General features: G+C 30.7%; 1 protein-coding gene across 1 annotated transcript in view; it reads left to right on the forward strand.

Annotated features, from left to right (window-relative positions):
* Positions 1 to 18879, forward strand: part of LOC111612920 (cubilin-like) — a 91117-nt gene that overhangs the window by 21265 nt on the left and 50973 nt on the right. The window contains exon 4 of the mRNA XM_023354210.1: positions 12301 to 12408. Within this exon, the coding sequence (XP_023209978.1) occupies positions 12301 to 12408 (108 nt within the window). The remainder of the gene's footprint in view (positions 1 to 12300; positions 12409 to 18879) is intronic.

Below are 18879 nucleotides of genomic sequence, written 5' to 3' on the forward strand. Positions count from 1 at the left end.
AATAATAATTGCTCTCAAATAGTAGTTGTGTCTCTCCTTAAAGCTTAAATTAATTAGTCTTTGAATAGTATACGTGGGTCCATACACGGATTTCCATAAACGGGTACCATACACACACATTTATTTAACAAAAAAATTTTAATAGAAAAGAATCTGTAAAATATACAATGTACTGTACATTAGGTATATTTTTTATTACCCTTATACAGAAAGTAATGCTTGTTATAAAGATATTAGCTGCTATTTCAATATAATCTATACTAATATTATAAAGAGGTAAAGTTTGTAAGTTTGGATGTAGGAGGTAATCTCCAAAACTACTCATCCAATTTCAAAAATTCTTTCACCAATATTTAGAATGGAACTTCAGGCTAGACATAGGCTGTATATTATTCCATTAAACATTCATATAAATTAAAAGATATTATCTAGAATTAAGGCTTTTATGTCTAACAGATGGTGCTAACTCCACGAGTATGACGACCTAAGTTTGCTTTTCTGTGAGGATGAACTAAAAATGAACCCAGATCATCATCTGTCTAACTATATAAATAAAAATGTAATGTTTGTTTGTTTCTACCGATTCCTTTGAAATTTTGACACAACGTTGCATTCGAATACGCACGTGTTTTTATATAATATACATGTCGAAATTCCTCCCACTGGGGTGAGAGATGGACAGGATTAAGGCTTACCGTGAAGAACTCTGCTTCTATTTATACTATTTTAGATGTGGTTTTTTGCATTTTTGATTGTGTTTTAATAGGGTATGTCAACAGAATATACACTAAAAAGGGATTTTTCGAAACCCCCATGGGGGAAGTATTATATGTTTATAATAGATAAATTTTGAGCCACAACGTGTGGTGGGGTCTGCTAGTGTGTTATAAAAATCAAATGTATGTAAATAAATAAGTACTTTATTAATAACAGATGTTGAATTGATATGTATAAAGGAAATAATAACTGCTTTTGAATGGTAACAACAGAGAAAATATGCAATTTTAAATAGTAGCCATTATTCAAATAATGGCTACTATTTAAAATTGCATATTTTCTCTGATTTGAAATGGCTATTATTGTAAAGTATTAAGTTATTTTTACGTCTTTCATAATGATTAGTGACACAACTTTATGCCGGAAATAACCGTTACGTAACGGCTACTTTATGCGGATTCACGTTAATGTGCTATGCCTGGACTTTAAGCGTGCACCAAATTAAATAATGACAAAGTTAGTCAAAATCAAAGTCAATATTTAATAATTCTAATAACAACTATGTACAAAAATTTAGTAACAATCAACAACAAATTTATTCAAAGAAAAAATCAATAAGAATCAACCCGACAGAACTCAAGTCAATCTATTTGCTAACTTAAATCTATTCCCCTTTGGAACTCGACAAAAAATTCAAAGACTTAACTTATGTACAACAATTCTTGTGAACTAAGGTCCTAATAGTCACCTCAATATACTAGGAACCTTTTTCTTCAACTCTCAAGACACTCTCTAATCTTCGATCCACAAATCGAATAACTTCAAAATCGCCTTGGAACCACTTTATCGCTATCGGACACCTCTTGTTGTTTGCTGCTACGAAGCTCACCTCGGTCATCTTCATTTGAGGTTCGGACTTTATACTGTGAGGTGGTCACAATTCTGAGTGAGATCACTTCCCCCTCATTTACATACTTATCGCTAACAGTCAACTTTTCCTTTCTGCCTGGCAGCCTATTTCCCAATAATACTTGCTAACCTTTTACATTATTCTTTTTTACAATTTCAGGATGTTTTATTCTTTAAGGTTTAGCAAGTTCCTAAGTTGTGCTTGTTGGGTCTTTCCCCTCTTTCTCAGTGTGGACTTACTTTTTTCCACTTGGGAGCGCAAGTGTGCATGAGTTTTTTATATGATGCTTTTTCTCGTTGGTGAGTTGGTTCTCTTTCTTCTATTTTTAAATTTCTAAGGTGATTGGTGAGGAAACCTTCGTCCTAACAAAACATAAGCCCCAAACAAAAATAGAATAAAAAGCAAAATAAAAAATAACTAAAAATAACGCTCGGACTTGGTTCCTTACATTATTTGAATAAAACCAGTCAGTAACTTACTTAATAAATTTTGGAACAAAATTCAAAAATACAGTCAAACCTGTGCATAATGGAATTTCATCAATTACATTATGAATAGGATTATTGGGATCAAACAATTTTTCAAAGGTTTTTGCTATATACAGGTTATCTACTACAGATATCTGTTGATTAATATGGTTAATTAATCCCTTGATGCTACCAAGTATATTGACATTGCATTAATCAAATACAGTGGTACCTTGGTACTTAACCAAACAATTTCCAGCCATAGAACAAATTTTCAGTTAATAACAAAAATGTTTATTTTAATTAATTAAAATGTCTCAATGCCCTTTTTCTTATGAAAATTCATATTTTATGTTTATTTTAACTTTAATTTTATCATCTGTAAAAAGTTTTTCATGATAAAAATGAGTTTAAAAATAAAATGAAACCTTATAGCCTACCTTTGTCCAACAAAATTTTACTAGATTCAGTTTTTTCTCACTTAATTAATGCATGTGGAACACAATCGTCATATTTTACAACCATTTGAAATGGATGAAGTGTTTCAACAATATGTGTCTGTGAGACACTAAGCTTTGTTGCAAGTGCATGAGTTGTTGTTCATTGATTTTTAACAATTTCTTCCTACAGTTTCTCTTTATCAACAATTTTTGGGTGTCCTGCACATTTTGTATAGAAATAGTTAAATAAATAAAACTCATGTCAAAATTGTATAGCTTCTTGATAACTGAGTTCAGCGTTAACATAATTTTCTTATTTTGTATCCTTTAGTTCAGAATTTTTTAACAAATCTTTCAATCCATATTTGACATGTTTGAAGTTTAGGAGCATCTTCCCGATATAAACTAAAAGTATATTTTACTGTTTGTATACCATTGTATACTTTCCAAAACTTAAGCTTAATATGCCCGATATATATTTTATCTGAAGACATTTGACTTAATTTTATTCAAACAAAATGTGATGTAAAAAGTTTAAAATAAGCTTCTAAACAAAGAACACAATCTCACATTAGCAACAATCTGTTAAATTTCACAACTGTTATAATTAAATTATGTATCTATGTTAAGTAAAGACAAAAAACTTCTGTTGAGCATGAAAAAAGATAGCGAAGTTTTTGTTATAGGGCCTGATTTTTCTTTTCATTTTCACATTAGACAGGTTTTACTGTAAACAGGTTAATTTGCATTGATTTTTGCAGAAAATTCAAGAGACTAAAGAAATCTTCCATTAATGACAAGTTTTCGCTATAATCAGGTTCCATTATAGATAGGTTTGACTGTAATTGTTTAAGTTTAAATGACAAGCACACCTAAGACAAGTACTGTCCATGTAGGTGTCCCACTGTGTTGAGTTTGTCAGTTGATGCTACAAAACTAAGGGTCGAGTTATAAACTCCGTAATGTATCCGTATAGCATTATATCTGTGTGGCTGTACTGTATTCCATAAGAAAAGTTTGGATTGATCAAACTTTTGTGGTAGGGATATGGAGAATTGACCAACTGTGCATGCGCTAAGTCATCATCAATCGATGTACAATCGGAAGTTGTGCCAGAAGCAGCTGACGAAACTTTGACAAATTGGTTGAAACATAACTTTTGACTGACAATGCTGCTTCTGAATAATATAAATTTTAAGATAAGAATTACCAATAAATTGAATATCAACTCAGCTTCTTTTAAAACATTTAATAAAACATTTAACACCTTATAACGCTAAGAAATATTTATTAAAACACAAACGTTTTCAGCCTAATGGAATAGGCCATCATCAGGTGACAGGCTATCGAAAAACTTTGAAAATTGCGTTAAAACGGAACTTTTGAACATTACAAATTCAAAATTAAAGCGTAAAATAAATTAACCAATCACTATACAAAATAACTATAATAAACAGATTGAAGCCATATTAATATAAATAATAAAATAAGGCGATATAAAACTAAAAACAAAAATAAACCTGAAAGATTAAATGCACAAAAGGATTAAATTCATAAAAATATATAAATATATATATCAAAAAGCATCACATTAAAAAAGGCAGATAAGAACTAAGAATATGTGTGTTTTAACTTTTCTTTTACAAAGAACTTCCACGCCAAAGCTAAACCATCAGCATCCCTTGCATTGATACAGCCGTTCCTTAATTTACTCTTATAAATTTCAATTTTTTCACGTTGCAAAGCCAACAATGGGGACTGCAACGTCTTGAGAATAGATGCTTCATTCCATTTAACTACTGAAGCCTTCGCTTGTGCCATACTTGACAAAACCGTGGTACAATGTCCTTTACTAATGTCATATCTGTGTTCTTTAAGCCTAATAGCCAAATTCCGTCTAGTGACTCCAATATAGTCCTTCATAATTCCTAGCTGTTGGTTTTCAAAGGGAATTTTATAGACGCCTGCTGTTTCTTCTTTCTTAAGCTTGTCCGTATTGTTTCTAAGAATACTGTATAAATTAGGACCTCTTTTGTAAACAATTTTGGAGCATTTTCTATCTGAAACTTGCTTCATGATGTCCCTGAAGTTTTTATTATATGTAAATTTGGTGATCTTAACTTCAGGGACATCATGAAGCAAGTTTCAGATAGAAAATGCTCCAAAATTGTTTACAAAAGAGGTCCTAATTTATACAGTATTCTTAGAAACAATAAGGACAAGCTTAAGAAAGAAGAAACAGCAGGCGTCTATAAAATTCCCTTTGAAAACCAACAGCTAGGAATTATGAAGGACTATATTGGAGTCACTAGACGGAATTTGGCTATTAGGCTTAAAGAACACAGATATGACATTAGTAAAGGACATTGTACCACGGTTTTGTCAAGTATGGCACAAGCGAAGGCTTCAGTAGTTAAATGGAATGAAGCATCTATTCTCAAGACGTTGCAGTCCCCATTGTTGGCTTTGCAACGTGAAAAAATTGAAATTTATAAGAGTAAATTAAGGGACGGCTGTATCAATGCAAGGGATGCTGATGGTTTAGCTTTGGCGTGGAAGTTCTTTGTAAAAGAAAAGTTAAAACACACATATTCTTAGTTCTTATCTGCCTTTTTTAATGTGATGCTTTTTGATATATATATTTATATATTTTTATGAATTTAATCCTTTTGTGCATTTAATCTTTCAGGTTTATTTTTGTTTTTAGTTTTATATCGCCTTATTTTATTATTTATATTAATATGGCTTCAATCTGTTTATTATAGTTATTTTGTATAGTGATTGGTTAATTTATTTTACGCTTTAATTTTGAATTTGTAATGTTCAAAAGTTCCGTTTTAACGCAATTTTCAAAGTTTTTCGATAGCCTGTCACCTGATGATGGCCTATTCCATTAGGCTGAAAACGTTTGTGTTTTAATAAATATTTCTTAGCGTTATAAGGTGTTAAATGTTTTATTAAATGATAAGAGTTACTTTGGTCATTAAAAAAAAAATAGAAAAATAATAAAATGAATAAATAATTATACTGTTAGATCTGGCAGTAACTACTGATAATTTTGTCCATGCTCACAATGGAATGCTTTGTAAACTGTAAAAAGTTTGTTATGGAAAAGGCCTTATGGTAGTTTATAACTATTGTTATAGATATCCAGTGTAGCAAACATTTATGGATACGGTTACATTATGGAGTTTATAACTTGACCCTAAATGTGATGTAGGAAATATTTACAACAAAAATTTCTAATGTTAGCCTAATGTTGTTAAATTTAATATTCTGTATTTTTATTTTTTATATAAATTTTCAATTAAACCTTTAAAATGATCAAAAAAGCAATAATACAAAGAGTTATATAACCTAAATTGCATATGAAACAAAGCCAGATATATATAACCATATTTTCATGGAATGACCGGCATGTCACAAAAATGGGGAGACTGGCATGCCAGTTAAACTGAGACTAACATATAAAATCAATGAGATTAACAAAACTACTTGTTAATTAAATGTTAAAGAAAACATTCTTCCAAGTACAATAAAATAACAACATTGTAATTTGACCAACTTAAAATCAGGAAAAGAGTTTTTGTTTACAAGACAATAAAACAATTAATGACTTATTGACATTAGTAGTAGTTGTTAGTCAGTGTGAGCTACACTGACCATCTACTCCTACATTAAAAATAACACTTTCCTCTCAAATTTCACACAAAGCCCATGTTAATGGGTATAAGCCAACCAGTTTCTTAAATTTACTATATTTATTTTTGCATTTTTGAATCAAATAACAATAAAATACACACAAAAAAGCACTTTCGGAATTCCATGAGTATTTTATGTCATTAGAAAGAAGATAAAATGAAGAATTAAACATATAATTGTAGTTTTTGATGTAATGTTGACAGTCTGACAGTTTTAGAATAAAAATGCATTTGCTTTCTTTAATGCTCTCTTTATATGCTGGTATATGTGAGGTTATACATTCCTCTCTAAAGAGAGGAATGTATAACCTCACATATACCAGCATGCCGGCATTCTCCGGGATAAATCGGCATGCTGGTTTCTACCATACAGAAATATCTGATTTCATGGTCTCCCCGGATAGACCAGCATGCCGGTCATTCTGCAAAAATACAATAATAATTATATAACATCATCCAATTGTTATTTGGGCTATAATATAGACTATAATCTATTGACTTAACACTGACATCTGGTTAAAAAGGTGATGGAATTAAGGTTGGCCATTAAGATGTTAGTCACCACTTGTTCTCCTGATGTTGCCTGTACCACACCTCCCTCATAACTGTTCTGCATCTTGTAGTAATGCCACTTTTAAACTCCATCTTACTACTGTTATGGTATGTAGATAGGGTAATTATTTTACAAAATGAATTATATTATTCTGCTAATTTTAATACTGTTTATAATAGTAATCTTTATGTCAAGCTACTATGTAACATTATTAAGCCGCCTTAAGCCTGTCTTCTCTACACTCATTTATTGTTCAATGTTCATACCTTTATAACGGTTCCTTTGTCTTGTATAATTTTAAGTATTATTACCTTTTTATGTATACCAACTGAAGAGGGGCTATTCCGATAGTCTGACATGCATTTTGGTTATTTCTTGTTAATTGCTTATGTAATCGATTTTAATTTACACATCAGTAGAATACATTTAATAAAACAAGAAGGGGTGTCCCTTCTCGTTTTTATTAAATGTATTCTATTGATACATGGGTGTTTGTGCTTATTATAACTGGTATGATAAGTCCTTATTATCTACCTCATATTAGTAGATTTTTAATTTATTTAATTATACCAAGGCAAAAAGCAATTTCTTTATATTGATTGGGCTATAATATGTTTAATCATAAAGATATTAAATAATTTTGGACTAAAGGTAGGAAGTTAGGCTGCTGTCTTGTATTAAGTTTAACGTATACATTCCGATTTGGAGAACGCTATATCCTGAGGAAGATCTGCAAAGATCAAAAATTTTAGAGTTTACAATAAAATATCCTGGAATTTCTTTCAAGGTTCAGTTGGTTGCTATTTTTATGACAATATAGTCCAAGCTTGCAGAATTTGTGCTATAATTAAAAATTTGACCATCAGTACTTATATTAAAATATAAAATATATCAATATTTTGAAGCTACAAAATGTCTTCATTTTTCATCATTCACAACACCAATGACAGTCCAAAGCAATTTTCACTTACAGAGAGAATCTTTTATTTGAGGTTACACCTTCACAAAAATTGAAAAATGGGTAGAAAGGTCCTCTGGTGATTATGCCAATATAATAATTCACAATACAATTGGGTAAAATTAAAAATTTGGCTGATGGTATTTACATTAATTAAATGTAAATTATATACAAGTATTCCTTGATTAATGTAGTTAATTAATTAATTAATTAAAACTTCTGCTGCATATATAAAGGGATTGCCACAATTAATTTTGTAGGTTAATCAAATTCAGCATTAAGCAAGGGATACCTGTAAATATGTTGATGGAAAATGAAGACATCTACAGCTTTAACATATTTATATATTTTAATATATGTGCATATTTTTGAAAATTAGTAGTGTTAAACACTGTGTTTTAGTTATTTTTACATTTTCTAAAAGAGAACTATATTTTTAGTCAATACAGGTGAAAGCTAGAAATAGACAGTAACTAGAGAGACACAAAATACCTTATGTACTTCTCCAGCAACTTAAACTTTAATACAATTAATGTTTCAGCTTGATTAATAAGCCTTCACCAGGTTTTTGAACAGGTTCTGTTTTCAGAATCGCTGTTCAAAACCATTTTTTTAAAGGGTAGATCGGAGTTGAACATTACAAATTTCTTGGAGTCAGACTTTTTGTTTACCGACTCCACCAAACTGGTAGCTCCTATATAAAAGGTTTTTGATTCCATACAGTTTTACTGTAAGGGGATCATGTAGACTCCTGGATTTTCCAAAAAGGCAAGACTATTTTTGTCATTACAAAGAATCCTATGTAGAACTGTTTGTAGCTCAGTGGAAAGAATAACCCCTTGTTTCTTCAAGGCCCAAATTATACATAGAGTAACAGTCCTACATATGAACAGAAGGTTGTTTATGAGGGTTGATTTTATGTAAAAACTATGTGCTATTATTCAAATGGTGCATTTGGAATCTGTTAATGTGAGATGCGAACCACCCCTGTGATTCATTAAAAATTTAATTGGAAAAAGTAAAATTTTTGACAAAAATATTCATTGATTTTGATGGGAAAATTATATTTTCTAAAACAAAGGAAACTGGTAAAAATCACTTCCTTCAACAAAAGTTGAAACATCCTTTTGTTTTCCCTTATCTCTTGAAAATCTTAGTCACCCTGGGAACTGTCAACCCCTCAGTAAAATCCCCTTTTTCCTGTTCACATGGAAAAATACAAATTGATGATTAGTGAAAATTCATAAGAAAGAGAGAGAATCTAGCATCATTCGGGAAGTACACCGAAAGATCCAAAGAAGGAGAGATGTATTCCACTTCAGCTCCCGACGGCCAATGCCCAAAATAGAATCCAGAAGTTTCTACGAAATGAGTTATAAGTCGGTAAAACTAGAGAAGAAATTGTTTAAATATGTGCTATTAAGAACTAACGAAGAAGGTACTGTCGTATTAATCTAAAAGACAGATGAAGATAAAGATATTAGAGGTAGTATGATTTATGATAGAAATTGTGAGCTCTCTCTCTCTCAAAATAGCTTCATTCAAGGATTGATTTAATTTTGTATAATTTTGTTTGTTTTTGATTTATTTGTTAAAAAGAATGTCTCTTAAATATCTGAATCAAATATATTTCATCATCCCTTCCATGATTCAATACGCTTGTTAATCTGCATACAAAAAAAATCTGATTAACTGGTGTCATTATCCTGACGTTGGAAAGAGATTCTGTAGTCTATATCCTATTTACTTACAACAAGCCCTCCTAGAAAAAGTCTTAGTGAGCCAATCTAACGATTGTGAGTCAGTAAGTGACATAGATCAACTGTCTGTGCCTTTGATCCTCACAGTTAACATGCTTTTTTTAAAAATTGTAATTTGAATGGTATTCACTCTGTCTGAAGATGACATTTTGAAATGTCAAAAGTATTTTGTTTGTAATTAAAAACTTTGCAAATAAACAACTTTAACACTAACAAGGGGACCTTACGGTCTCGGAAATTCAGTTCAGGATGAGACTTTGCAGGTTAGTAGTATACCTCAAGGGTGTCCACCCAGAAGAATTGTAAAGCGCACTAGCAACAAGATTCCGAGAAAAAAGGCTCTAAAGTTTTAAGTGAAGCTCATATATTGATCGATTTTACATTATGGCAGCACAGCGAAATGGCTGAGCCTGTAGCGAACTTGCTTGCCACACGGACAATCTAGGTTCGATTCTACCTTTGGCTAAATTTTTTTTTTAAATTGTTTTAAAAATTGTAACAACTTTTAAATAAAGTTAATGACCTAAAAATATTATCAATTAAATCATAAATAACTGTCAACTTTCACACCTGGAAAGCGCACTAGCGACANTTTTTTTGCCGTTAACAAATCAGTGAAGACAGATTTCTATTTTGGCATACTATACCTGGCATTTCAAATAGCAAAAGTTACTATATTCTGTATGATTATGGTTGCTATAAATTCTTACTAAATTCTGCAGCTTAATTTGTTGAGTGTAAAGATTTCTCTGACAAATGACATATGGATAAATATCATTTGTTAGAGAGATCTTAATAAATTGTTCTGAAACCTATCAACAAAACTCAGTTCCAGCTTAAAGCACTTTAAACAATAATGCAATTTCATTTAGGAATGCAGAGTATCAGTTTCAAGTTTTAGTTGTTTGTTTTACTTCACTGAAAGTGCTTCCTATGGTATTAATTTCCAATATTAGTGGTGTTACATCATGAGTTTCAACTTTCAAGAAAATCAGTTATTTCCAATACTATGGCCTAGCTTAAAATTAACTAAAGCAAGTTGCAAAATGTAATAAGTTATGTTAAGATTCATCAAATGAATAAGGAAAATAATTGATTTTTGCTTACTTTTAAGTTCTGTAAAATATTGATTTTACCAAATTATAATGACAAAAAGTAAAATAATATGATTTTTATTGGTGGAACATCATTTCTAGTGCAACCACATTCAAAGTCATATTTTTCTTAGAATAATAACTTAAAGGTTCATTTAGAGCTGAAGATGTAAAACATGGGATAATAACTTTGGAAGACACAATCAAATTTTCTTGAAAACTAGTTAAGCAACCAATTGGAACAAAAAATTTTTAATAAGCTGACTAGGGTTGGCATGTGTCCTGTTGTTGGTAGTGTAATTGGTCCAATTACAATAGTTGTCTTATGTCCTAAATGAAAACTTAATTGTCCTACTTTACATTTGTAGACAAAAAAACTTTATGTTCAAACATTGTTATTTTAAAAAATTAAAAAGAGACACAAAGAACATTTAATTAATTTCTGAATGCACGTATTGGATTTTGTGAACACAATAAAAAATCTTTGTTGAGATATAAAATTCTAAATTTAATATAAAAATTATTAGAAAATACCATAGTTATTGACTTATAAATGATTCTAAAAGATTTTAAGCAACAATTCACATCTAGAATTGAGAATAAATTTTTCAGGTATGAAGTTATGGAAAAGATGAAAGATTTATCTCTATATGAAAAGAAAAGATTTGAAAATGAATTTTTAAATGTTTATAACAAAGCTTTGTATTTATAATTTAATTGATAATATTTTTAGGTCATTAACTTTATTTAAAAGTTGTTACAATTTTTAAAACAATTTAAAAAAAAAAAGTTAGCCGAAGGTAGAATCGAACCTAGATTGTCCACGTGGCAAGCAAGTTCGCTACAGGCTCAGCCATTTCGCTGTGCTGCCATAATGTAAAATCGATCAATATATGAGCTTCACTTAAAACTTTAGAGCCTTTTTTCTCGGAATCTTGTTGCTAGTGCGCTTTACAATTCTTCTGGGTGGACACCCTTGAGGTATACTACTAACCTTCAAAGTCTCATCCTGAACTGAATTTCTGAGACCGTAAGACCCTTGTAAAAGGCAGTTTATTCTTAACACGTTAACTGCCATCCGACTTAATATAAATTTGGCATTGTTAAAGAACATATTTCTATATACCAAAAAATAGTTTCTACTTTTTCAAACAATCCTCAACAGAAAAAAGTCATGGATTTCTTTTAGCTTTGTTTTGTTTAACCACTCTGATATACTGCTTTACACTTAAATGACAGATATATGGCTTCCTCATTTTGTTTGATTTGAAAATCATTTAGATCATTAATTTATTTTTGTAAATAAATTTAATTTTGTACAGTAAAGAGAATAGCAAGCAACCAAGATTTAAATTTAACTTTATTTAGTAAATTAATTTAAAATATTATAATTTAGAGATTTTGATTGCCTATTAAGCCTTAGCTCACTAAATTATACAACTTTCACCCTGAAAATCATTAATATAAATTTTTGATAAAATGAACTAACTACTATTCCCCTAGCAATTCATATTTACACAGGTTGACTGCATTATCTATCTACTGTATCTATTCTGTTCTAGGTAACATGATTTCCAAAAACAAACTTATATTCTTTGTAGTATAAATTTTCAATGCAATAATATATTTAAGAAATTAAACTACATTTTGTTTGAAAGCAAATCAGTTGTATTAAGATTTAATTATTTTATTTATTTTAGAACAGTTTTCAATTCTCACTGGAGTTAAGGCATTGACAGCAGAACTACAAATAAGTAAAAGTCTACCTTCTTTTATAAGAAGATTTAAAGTTAATTATAATGCCAAAGGTAAAGTATTCAAAAAATTTTATTTAAAATTTTATAAATAAATAAATTTTAAAATTTGATAATTTAAAAAAGTCAAAATTATAATTTAAAAAGCTGCTGTTTATTTTATATAAAAAATAAAGAGCAATTTTTAAGAGAATTAATTTACTTAATTCTGTTACAATCAAAAGTAGTCTGTTTTAATTGAAAACATTTAATATTTTTAATTAAATTGATATGTAAGATGTAGTATTAGATTAATATTTTATTATAATTCTAGAATTATCCAGAAAGAATTTCACTTTAATGTAGTTTCAACTGAAGTAGAATTTTGATTTAGAAAACTTAATGAATTTGTCATTGTTTAAATTATTTAAAGTTTATAAACTTGTAAAACAGAAACATTTTAAATTCATTTATTAAAGGAACACTAGAGCACTGGAAACATTTTTTGTCTTATTAATTAGTTACATTATTAAATTTGTTTTAAATCTAAAAGAAGAAATTTAATTCTCACGTTATTTAAAAAGTATTTTTTCAACCTTGTGTTTTTGAAGTATATCATCTTACACTTCTAGCAATAAACAGATTTAATAGGTACACTGATGTTTTTGACCAGTATAATTGGAATTTGTTATAAAAATATATCAACACTGTAAACTTCTAATATATGGTTTGATTCACGTAATGATGGTCAGTCAAACCATAAATTAGAAGTTTACAGCGTTGATATATTTTATAACAAACTAGCTTACCCGTCGCGCATTGCTGCGATCACAGAAGAAAGGAATTCAAGCAAACTCATTATGATAAAATTCAATTTACATTTTATCATTCTTATTGAAACTTATTATTATTCATTTTCATTGGGAAAACATTTCAAAGTGTAATTTCAATTCTATTTATTGGAGTGTTTGTGGATACATGATATTTTTTGTTTTTCTGTCTGGTGCGTACACAAATAAATCAGAAGGTTTTTTGACGCGTGAGTTGGCCACATACAGATGTCCATGCGAGAGCACAGATTCTCCAAATTTAGCTCACATACTCGCAGCGATTGTCAGAAGTGCGATATTCCCCATTTTTATATATATTTTTTAATCCTTTATAATTTAAATTATTTAATTGCTCTTTCCTCTCTTCCTTGGCGTGTTGTGACATTTCTGATAGTTGGATAATAAACCATTTTATTGTAATTTGTCTTTTTAAATTGTTTTGAGTCAATATTAAAATTTGGAAAAGGGGGATCCCTATATCGGTAAAATAAGCAAATTTCCTCCTACAACTTTGGTTGTTGTTTGGGGTACAGTTAAGGTTTTAACAAAGTTCAAGCGAATACATAATTAGCAAAAAAAAAAAAAAGTTGAAATAAAGTGATTAAACAAAAATTATTACAAATATCGTAAATAACAGTTCACAAATGCATATATAGAGAGATTTTTTGGAGGGGGAAATGGTCTTCACAATTTGAAATCGATCGAACACACTGTGATCGATACACTCGTATACATGCACGCCATCTATCATAGGATAAATGTACTATGCCTGACACCTTTGCGGGAGTGTATTAAAAAACTCCCAAAGCAGACATAAAAACTGACAAAGAAACTGGAAATATATACTAAAACAACCACTTCACACCTAAGTGATAATTCCAGCAAAAAAAAATTGGAACCAAAAACTGATGAGGGCCTCTGAAAGACGGCTGAAAACGTTTGAACATTAAACCTTTTAGTGTTTGTTTGCCGGAATTATCGCTTAGGTGTGAAGTGGTTGTTTTAACTCCCAAAGCTTCATGGCAATCGTACTATTGCCAAGAAACCTTTGCAGGAGTATATTAAACAACTTCCCAAAGTTTCATGGCAATTGGATAAACGGTGTGGTAATGCATGAAGGACAGACACACAGACATACATTCATTTTTATATACAGTAGAGTGTCGATTATCCGAAAGTCAATCATCCGAAACGTCAATCATCCGAAAGAATTCCAGTTGGCAAATTTAAATTTTCACCAGTGCTGTGGCGCTGCAATCTTTGGCTGTGTCTTGGGCTACTCAAATATTTTACGTTTTTGATACTAAATTAACTTCTGAAGTATAAGTTTTTATTGTTTTTATATTTTTCAATATATTTATTTTTAATTAGACGTACTAGGCAGAGCCCATGATGCGGGGTATACAATAATTCGTTACATGTACATTACACAAAAATATCATAATCCATCCATTATTACAGAGAAAATTAACATATACATAAATTATATTTATTTTGTTTGTACAAAATAAAAAAATAATTTTTAACGATACAATAGTCTTCGTTAGGCTTAACATCGATGAAAATTCAACGTGAAGCGACACGCAACAGAGAAAAATGTCAAGATGGGATAAATAAATATATTTTTTCGTATATAATCGGTTATCCGAAACATTGATCTTCCAAACAACCCCAGTCCCCAATTGATTTGGATAATCGACGCTCTACTGTATATAGATTTTAATTATATGAGTAACAGTTCTTGTGTTCTTTTGTGAAGAACATAGTTGATGATTGTTAGCTAACAAAGATGAATACACCAAATAAAGAAACATGTACAGCAGATGATGGAACAAAGTATTTATTTTTACAGAAAAGATATAGGTTCTTAATTAAGGATTTCAACTTAATAACAATAGAGAGGTTGTGGCTGTCATATTCAGCCCAAAACGTGAACAGCGGACGGTTGAGCGCCGCCATCTGGCAATAGACGATCAATAATGGCATTAGTTACGTCTAGCATGGCGAGTAGAAGATCGGTTTAAACTTTTTCATTTTTTTTTTTTGTGTTTGGAATTAACATTATGACCTATTTTATTAAAATAATGATTATTTTAGCATTTTCAAATAATAATGTAAAGAAACAGATGAGTTTAATCCAGAAATTATTTAATTATTCAATTTTTTAGCAAGTGATGCGAAGTGCCTATAGAATTTACATGCCTTCATAATAGCTTATCTTAAGGTAGGTTTGTTCTCCCGTGGCATCTTCTATTGTCAACAGCGTACATAATATTAATATGTTTGTAAATTTTCTAAAAATTAATTTTCTGAGCTGCTTTCGAATTTATGTAAGCCATTACTTCCCTCGACAAAAGTATGAGGTAATCCTATTGCCTGATTGTATGGTGGGAGACACCAAGCTAATTAAAAATAATTTAGTATTATTAAACATTCTATAAATACTTTAAAATACCTTTACTGGTAACCCTCGATGTTAAATGTATCTGCCATTTTTTCAACAAACTTCCTGTTAGTCAATGCGTGACATTCACTGAGTCACGTGATGTTGTGAACATGCACTGCAATGATTTTTTCTTGGAGTTAAAACATAAGCCATGTACTTCTGCTTGCCGTATACAAGTAACATTTGAACTTGGGCTGCAACCTCTCTAATAAACGGTAATACAATGTCACCTAAAATTATCGGCGGACAAATGACAAAAATATCGCAACATGTACAGAAAACCAAGCTCAGGTAATGCATCAACTAATACTTAAAACTAACTTAACTAAAGAAGAGGGAAGTCAGAAAGGGAAGGTAATAAACAGTGGGATAGATAACAGAAAAGAATAAAATACCCAGGATGTACGAATGTTACACACTTTTGGTGGGAGGCCACATGGAACATGCTTGGACTGATTTCCAGTTGTCATCTTCCTTTTCCTTTTTTTTTTCTTTTTGTTTAAGACTTGCTATATTGTCTTTTCAATAAGTTCACTAATCCTTCTCAGACTAGTTATGTTTCACCAGTCTTACTGATCTCAATTACATGAAGCACCATGTTCTCTGTCCTTACTTTACACGCGAAAGATGAACCACTTGCTCCAACATTTGACCTCAGGTGGCCTTTCCCATCTTTGTTTCATTTGGTTCAAACAATTGTGAGAAGCTGGGGGTAGAGTGTCAAACTTTAAACTCCTTTGATTGGCGACTGATCAGTGAGATCCACTCATGTTGTCACTGGATGGCTGTATTAAATAGGAGGGCTAATTTTTGTCAAGAGGGGAGGAGCCATGTGCAATTTAATATTGTTCCAAGTTCCAAATAATTGAGTCAACACCATGTTTAATGAAATAACAAATTTAATATGTATCTAAAACCTAGATTACAATATACAGCTACAACTAAATGTACAGCTATGTGTTAAGCATATATATGGCTCTTGCGAGGTGCAAAGGCTAATTTTCCCTCATACTGTCTACCTTTAATTGAGAGAGAGAGAGAGTTTACAAGTGTAATTGAAAGTATTCTACCTTGTACAGTGGGCCATTGGTTCCCGATCCAGTTGTATTGGATGTTGGCAATATGGTCTGTCAGATGGGCGATCAGTAGGGAGCAAAGATCCAGGAGAATATGTGCTGGATGGCACCTACACATTTCACACGCCAAAAGGGTAATCCTTTGGGACTGATTGCCCAGAAGATTGGGTGCGCTTGCATTATATGTGTATTTAGTGTGGGAATCTGATCAGGTGACTGTTTGGTAATGATGACATGTCAAAGGTGTCATAGCTGGTTGATGAAAACTAAACAAAGTTGATTCGTATTTCTTTCGATTGTTTTAAATTTCATTCTTAACTTAAGTGTCAACTTTCTTGCATATTTGTGATAATTTCGCAGGTTGATGTGAGGGAGGAAAGAACTTGTTGACAGTTAAGTCAATATTTGCTATTCTCTTGTTCCTAACTCCATCGAAACGGACGGTAAAAGGGAAGTGTATTTTTTTGTTAATAATTACAAAAAAAAAAGTCCCTGGATTCTAACACAAAGCTACTCAGGTGATGCAGTGACAGGAAATGCATCTTCATATGGGAATCTATCCTCACAACAACCTTGGAACCATGCAACACACCCACACTTCACCTGCCCAGCATGTGGGTTGCACTATACAAACAGCTGTACAGTGATATGCATTTGCCATCACACATTTGATGTGGATATACACTCATGCATGCACTGCATGACGTTTCAATATCTTGCATAACAACTTTGATCATGCACATAAATATATATCATTTAATTTCTATTTAAATATTTATTTCATTTACATTGAATATTCTGTTTTTTTTTGTTTGCCTGAAGATGAATATAAGTTCATTGAAAGTGCTAGTGAAAATAAAAAACTGTTAATGTCACACTCAGTGTTTTTTCACTTACTTTTTATATGAGCTTCTTTTCTATACTTTCTTTTTATACAGCTTGAACCTGATTTAGCATCAGGTTCAAGCTGTATTGTGAAAAGTGGTAATGTAGCCTGATTTAATCTGGCAATAATTTGTCTTTTATGTAACTATCAGCAGGTGTCCAATAGGCTGGAAAACCTGGAAATCTCAGGGAATTTGGTATTAAACATGGAAAAGAAAAAAATTATTATTGCAGAGTGTATAGTGCATTGTATAATGGAAAAGAAAACATAGAAGCAATTTGAATGTCCACATCATTGTATCGTGTGATATGTATGATGATCTAAGATCACATCATGTGTGCTAATTAAATTTAAGTATAATTGCAATGTTTCAGGAAAGTACAAAATTTGAATTATATAACTTTAAATTGTTTTAAGAAAAAAAAATCTAGCTTTTTCTCTCATAAATTGTCTATTTTTAAGTGTCATCTTGCAGGATTCACTGAAAAGCAATTGGCAACCTTACCTAGCAGTCTCTTTTCTTTGGAAATGAGGTTGTAGAGGAGGTCTGATCACAACACAGTTTCATAGTTACAAATCACTGAGTAGATAATATGTAGAATCTGTTTACATGTCAGCAATGCTTGCAGTTTGCAATGATTGCAGGGCTTGGAACCAGTTACTATTTCAACTAAAAGTCACTATTTTTGCAAAATGTTACTAAAATCCCTTTTTGAAAGATATAATTATATTTATTATATTTTAATGTGCACCTTTTTCAACTTTTTTGAGAAGCTGAGAAATGAAGTGCTCATTAGATTCGAAGTTTAAATGAAATGATGTAAATTTAAATGAAGTATAAATTTAATAAGAGATGGAGCCTAATGCCTCCCTCTAGTGACAAATTATTTAGTAATTAATTAAATATATTTGCAGAAAAGTAGCTCGAGGTAATCCAGTGGTGGTTTGGCTTTACAAATTTGTTGGGTTTCATGATGTTTGTTTATGAAATATAAATGAACTTGGAAGTTAAGTGACATTAGTATCATTTCCAGTATTATAGCATTTTAAACCTGTTAACTATAGTATCCACCTAACAAAAGTTCTTGCAAATATAAGACTTGATTCAATCTTGATTACATTTAACCTTTCAATTACTATGGCATACACCATTTATTTTATATAATTGGAGGCTTTTAAAACTTTTTAAACTTTCTAAAAAAAATGAATTTGCATTGGGATAATTCTTTTAATTTGAAATTTTGTTAAATATTCCATAAAAGTAATATGCATTTGGAACTTGTGAATATGTTCATTTTGGATTCATAC

Source organism: Centruroides sculpturatus, unplaced genomic scaffold (assembly GCF_000671375.1).
Source record: "Centruroides sculpturatus isolate CEXI.00-Female unplaced genomic scaffold, Cexi_2.0 scaffold1850, whole genome shotgun sequence".
NCBI classification, from domain to species: domain Eukaryota; kingdom Metazoa; phylum Arthropoda; class Arachnida; order Scorpiones; family Buthidae; genus Centruroides; species Centruroides sculpturatus.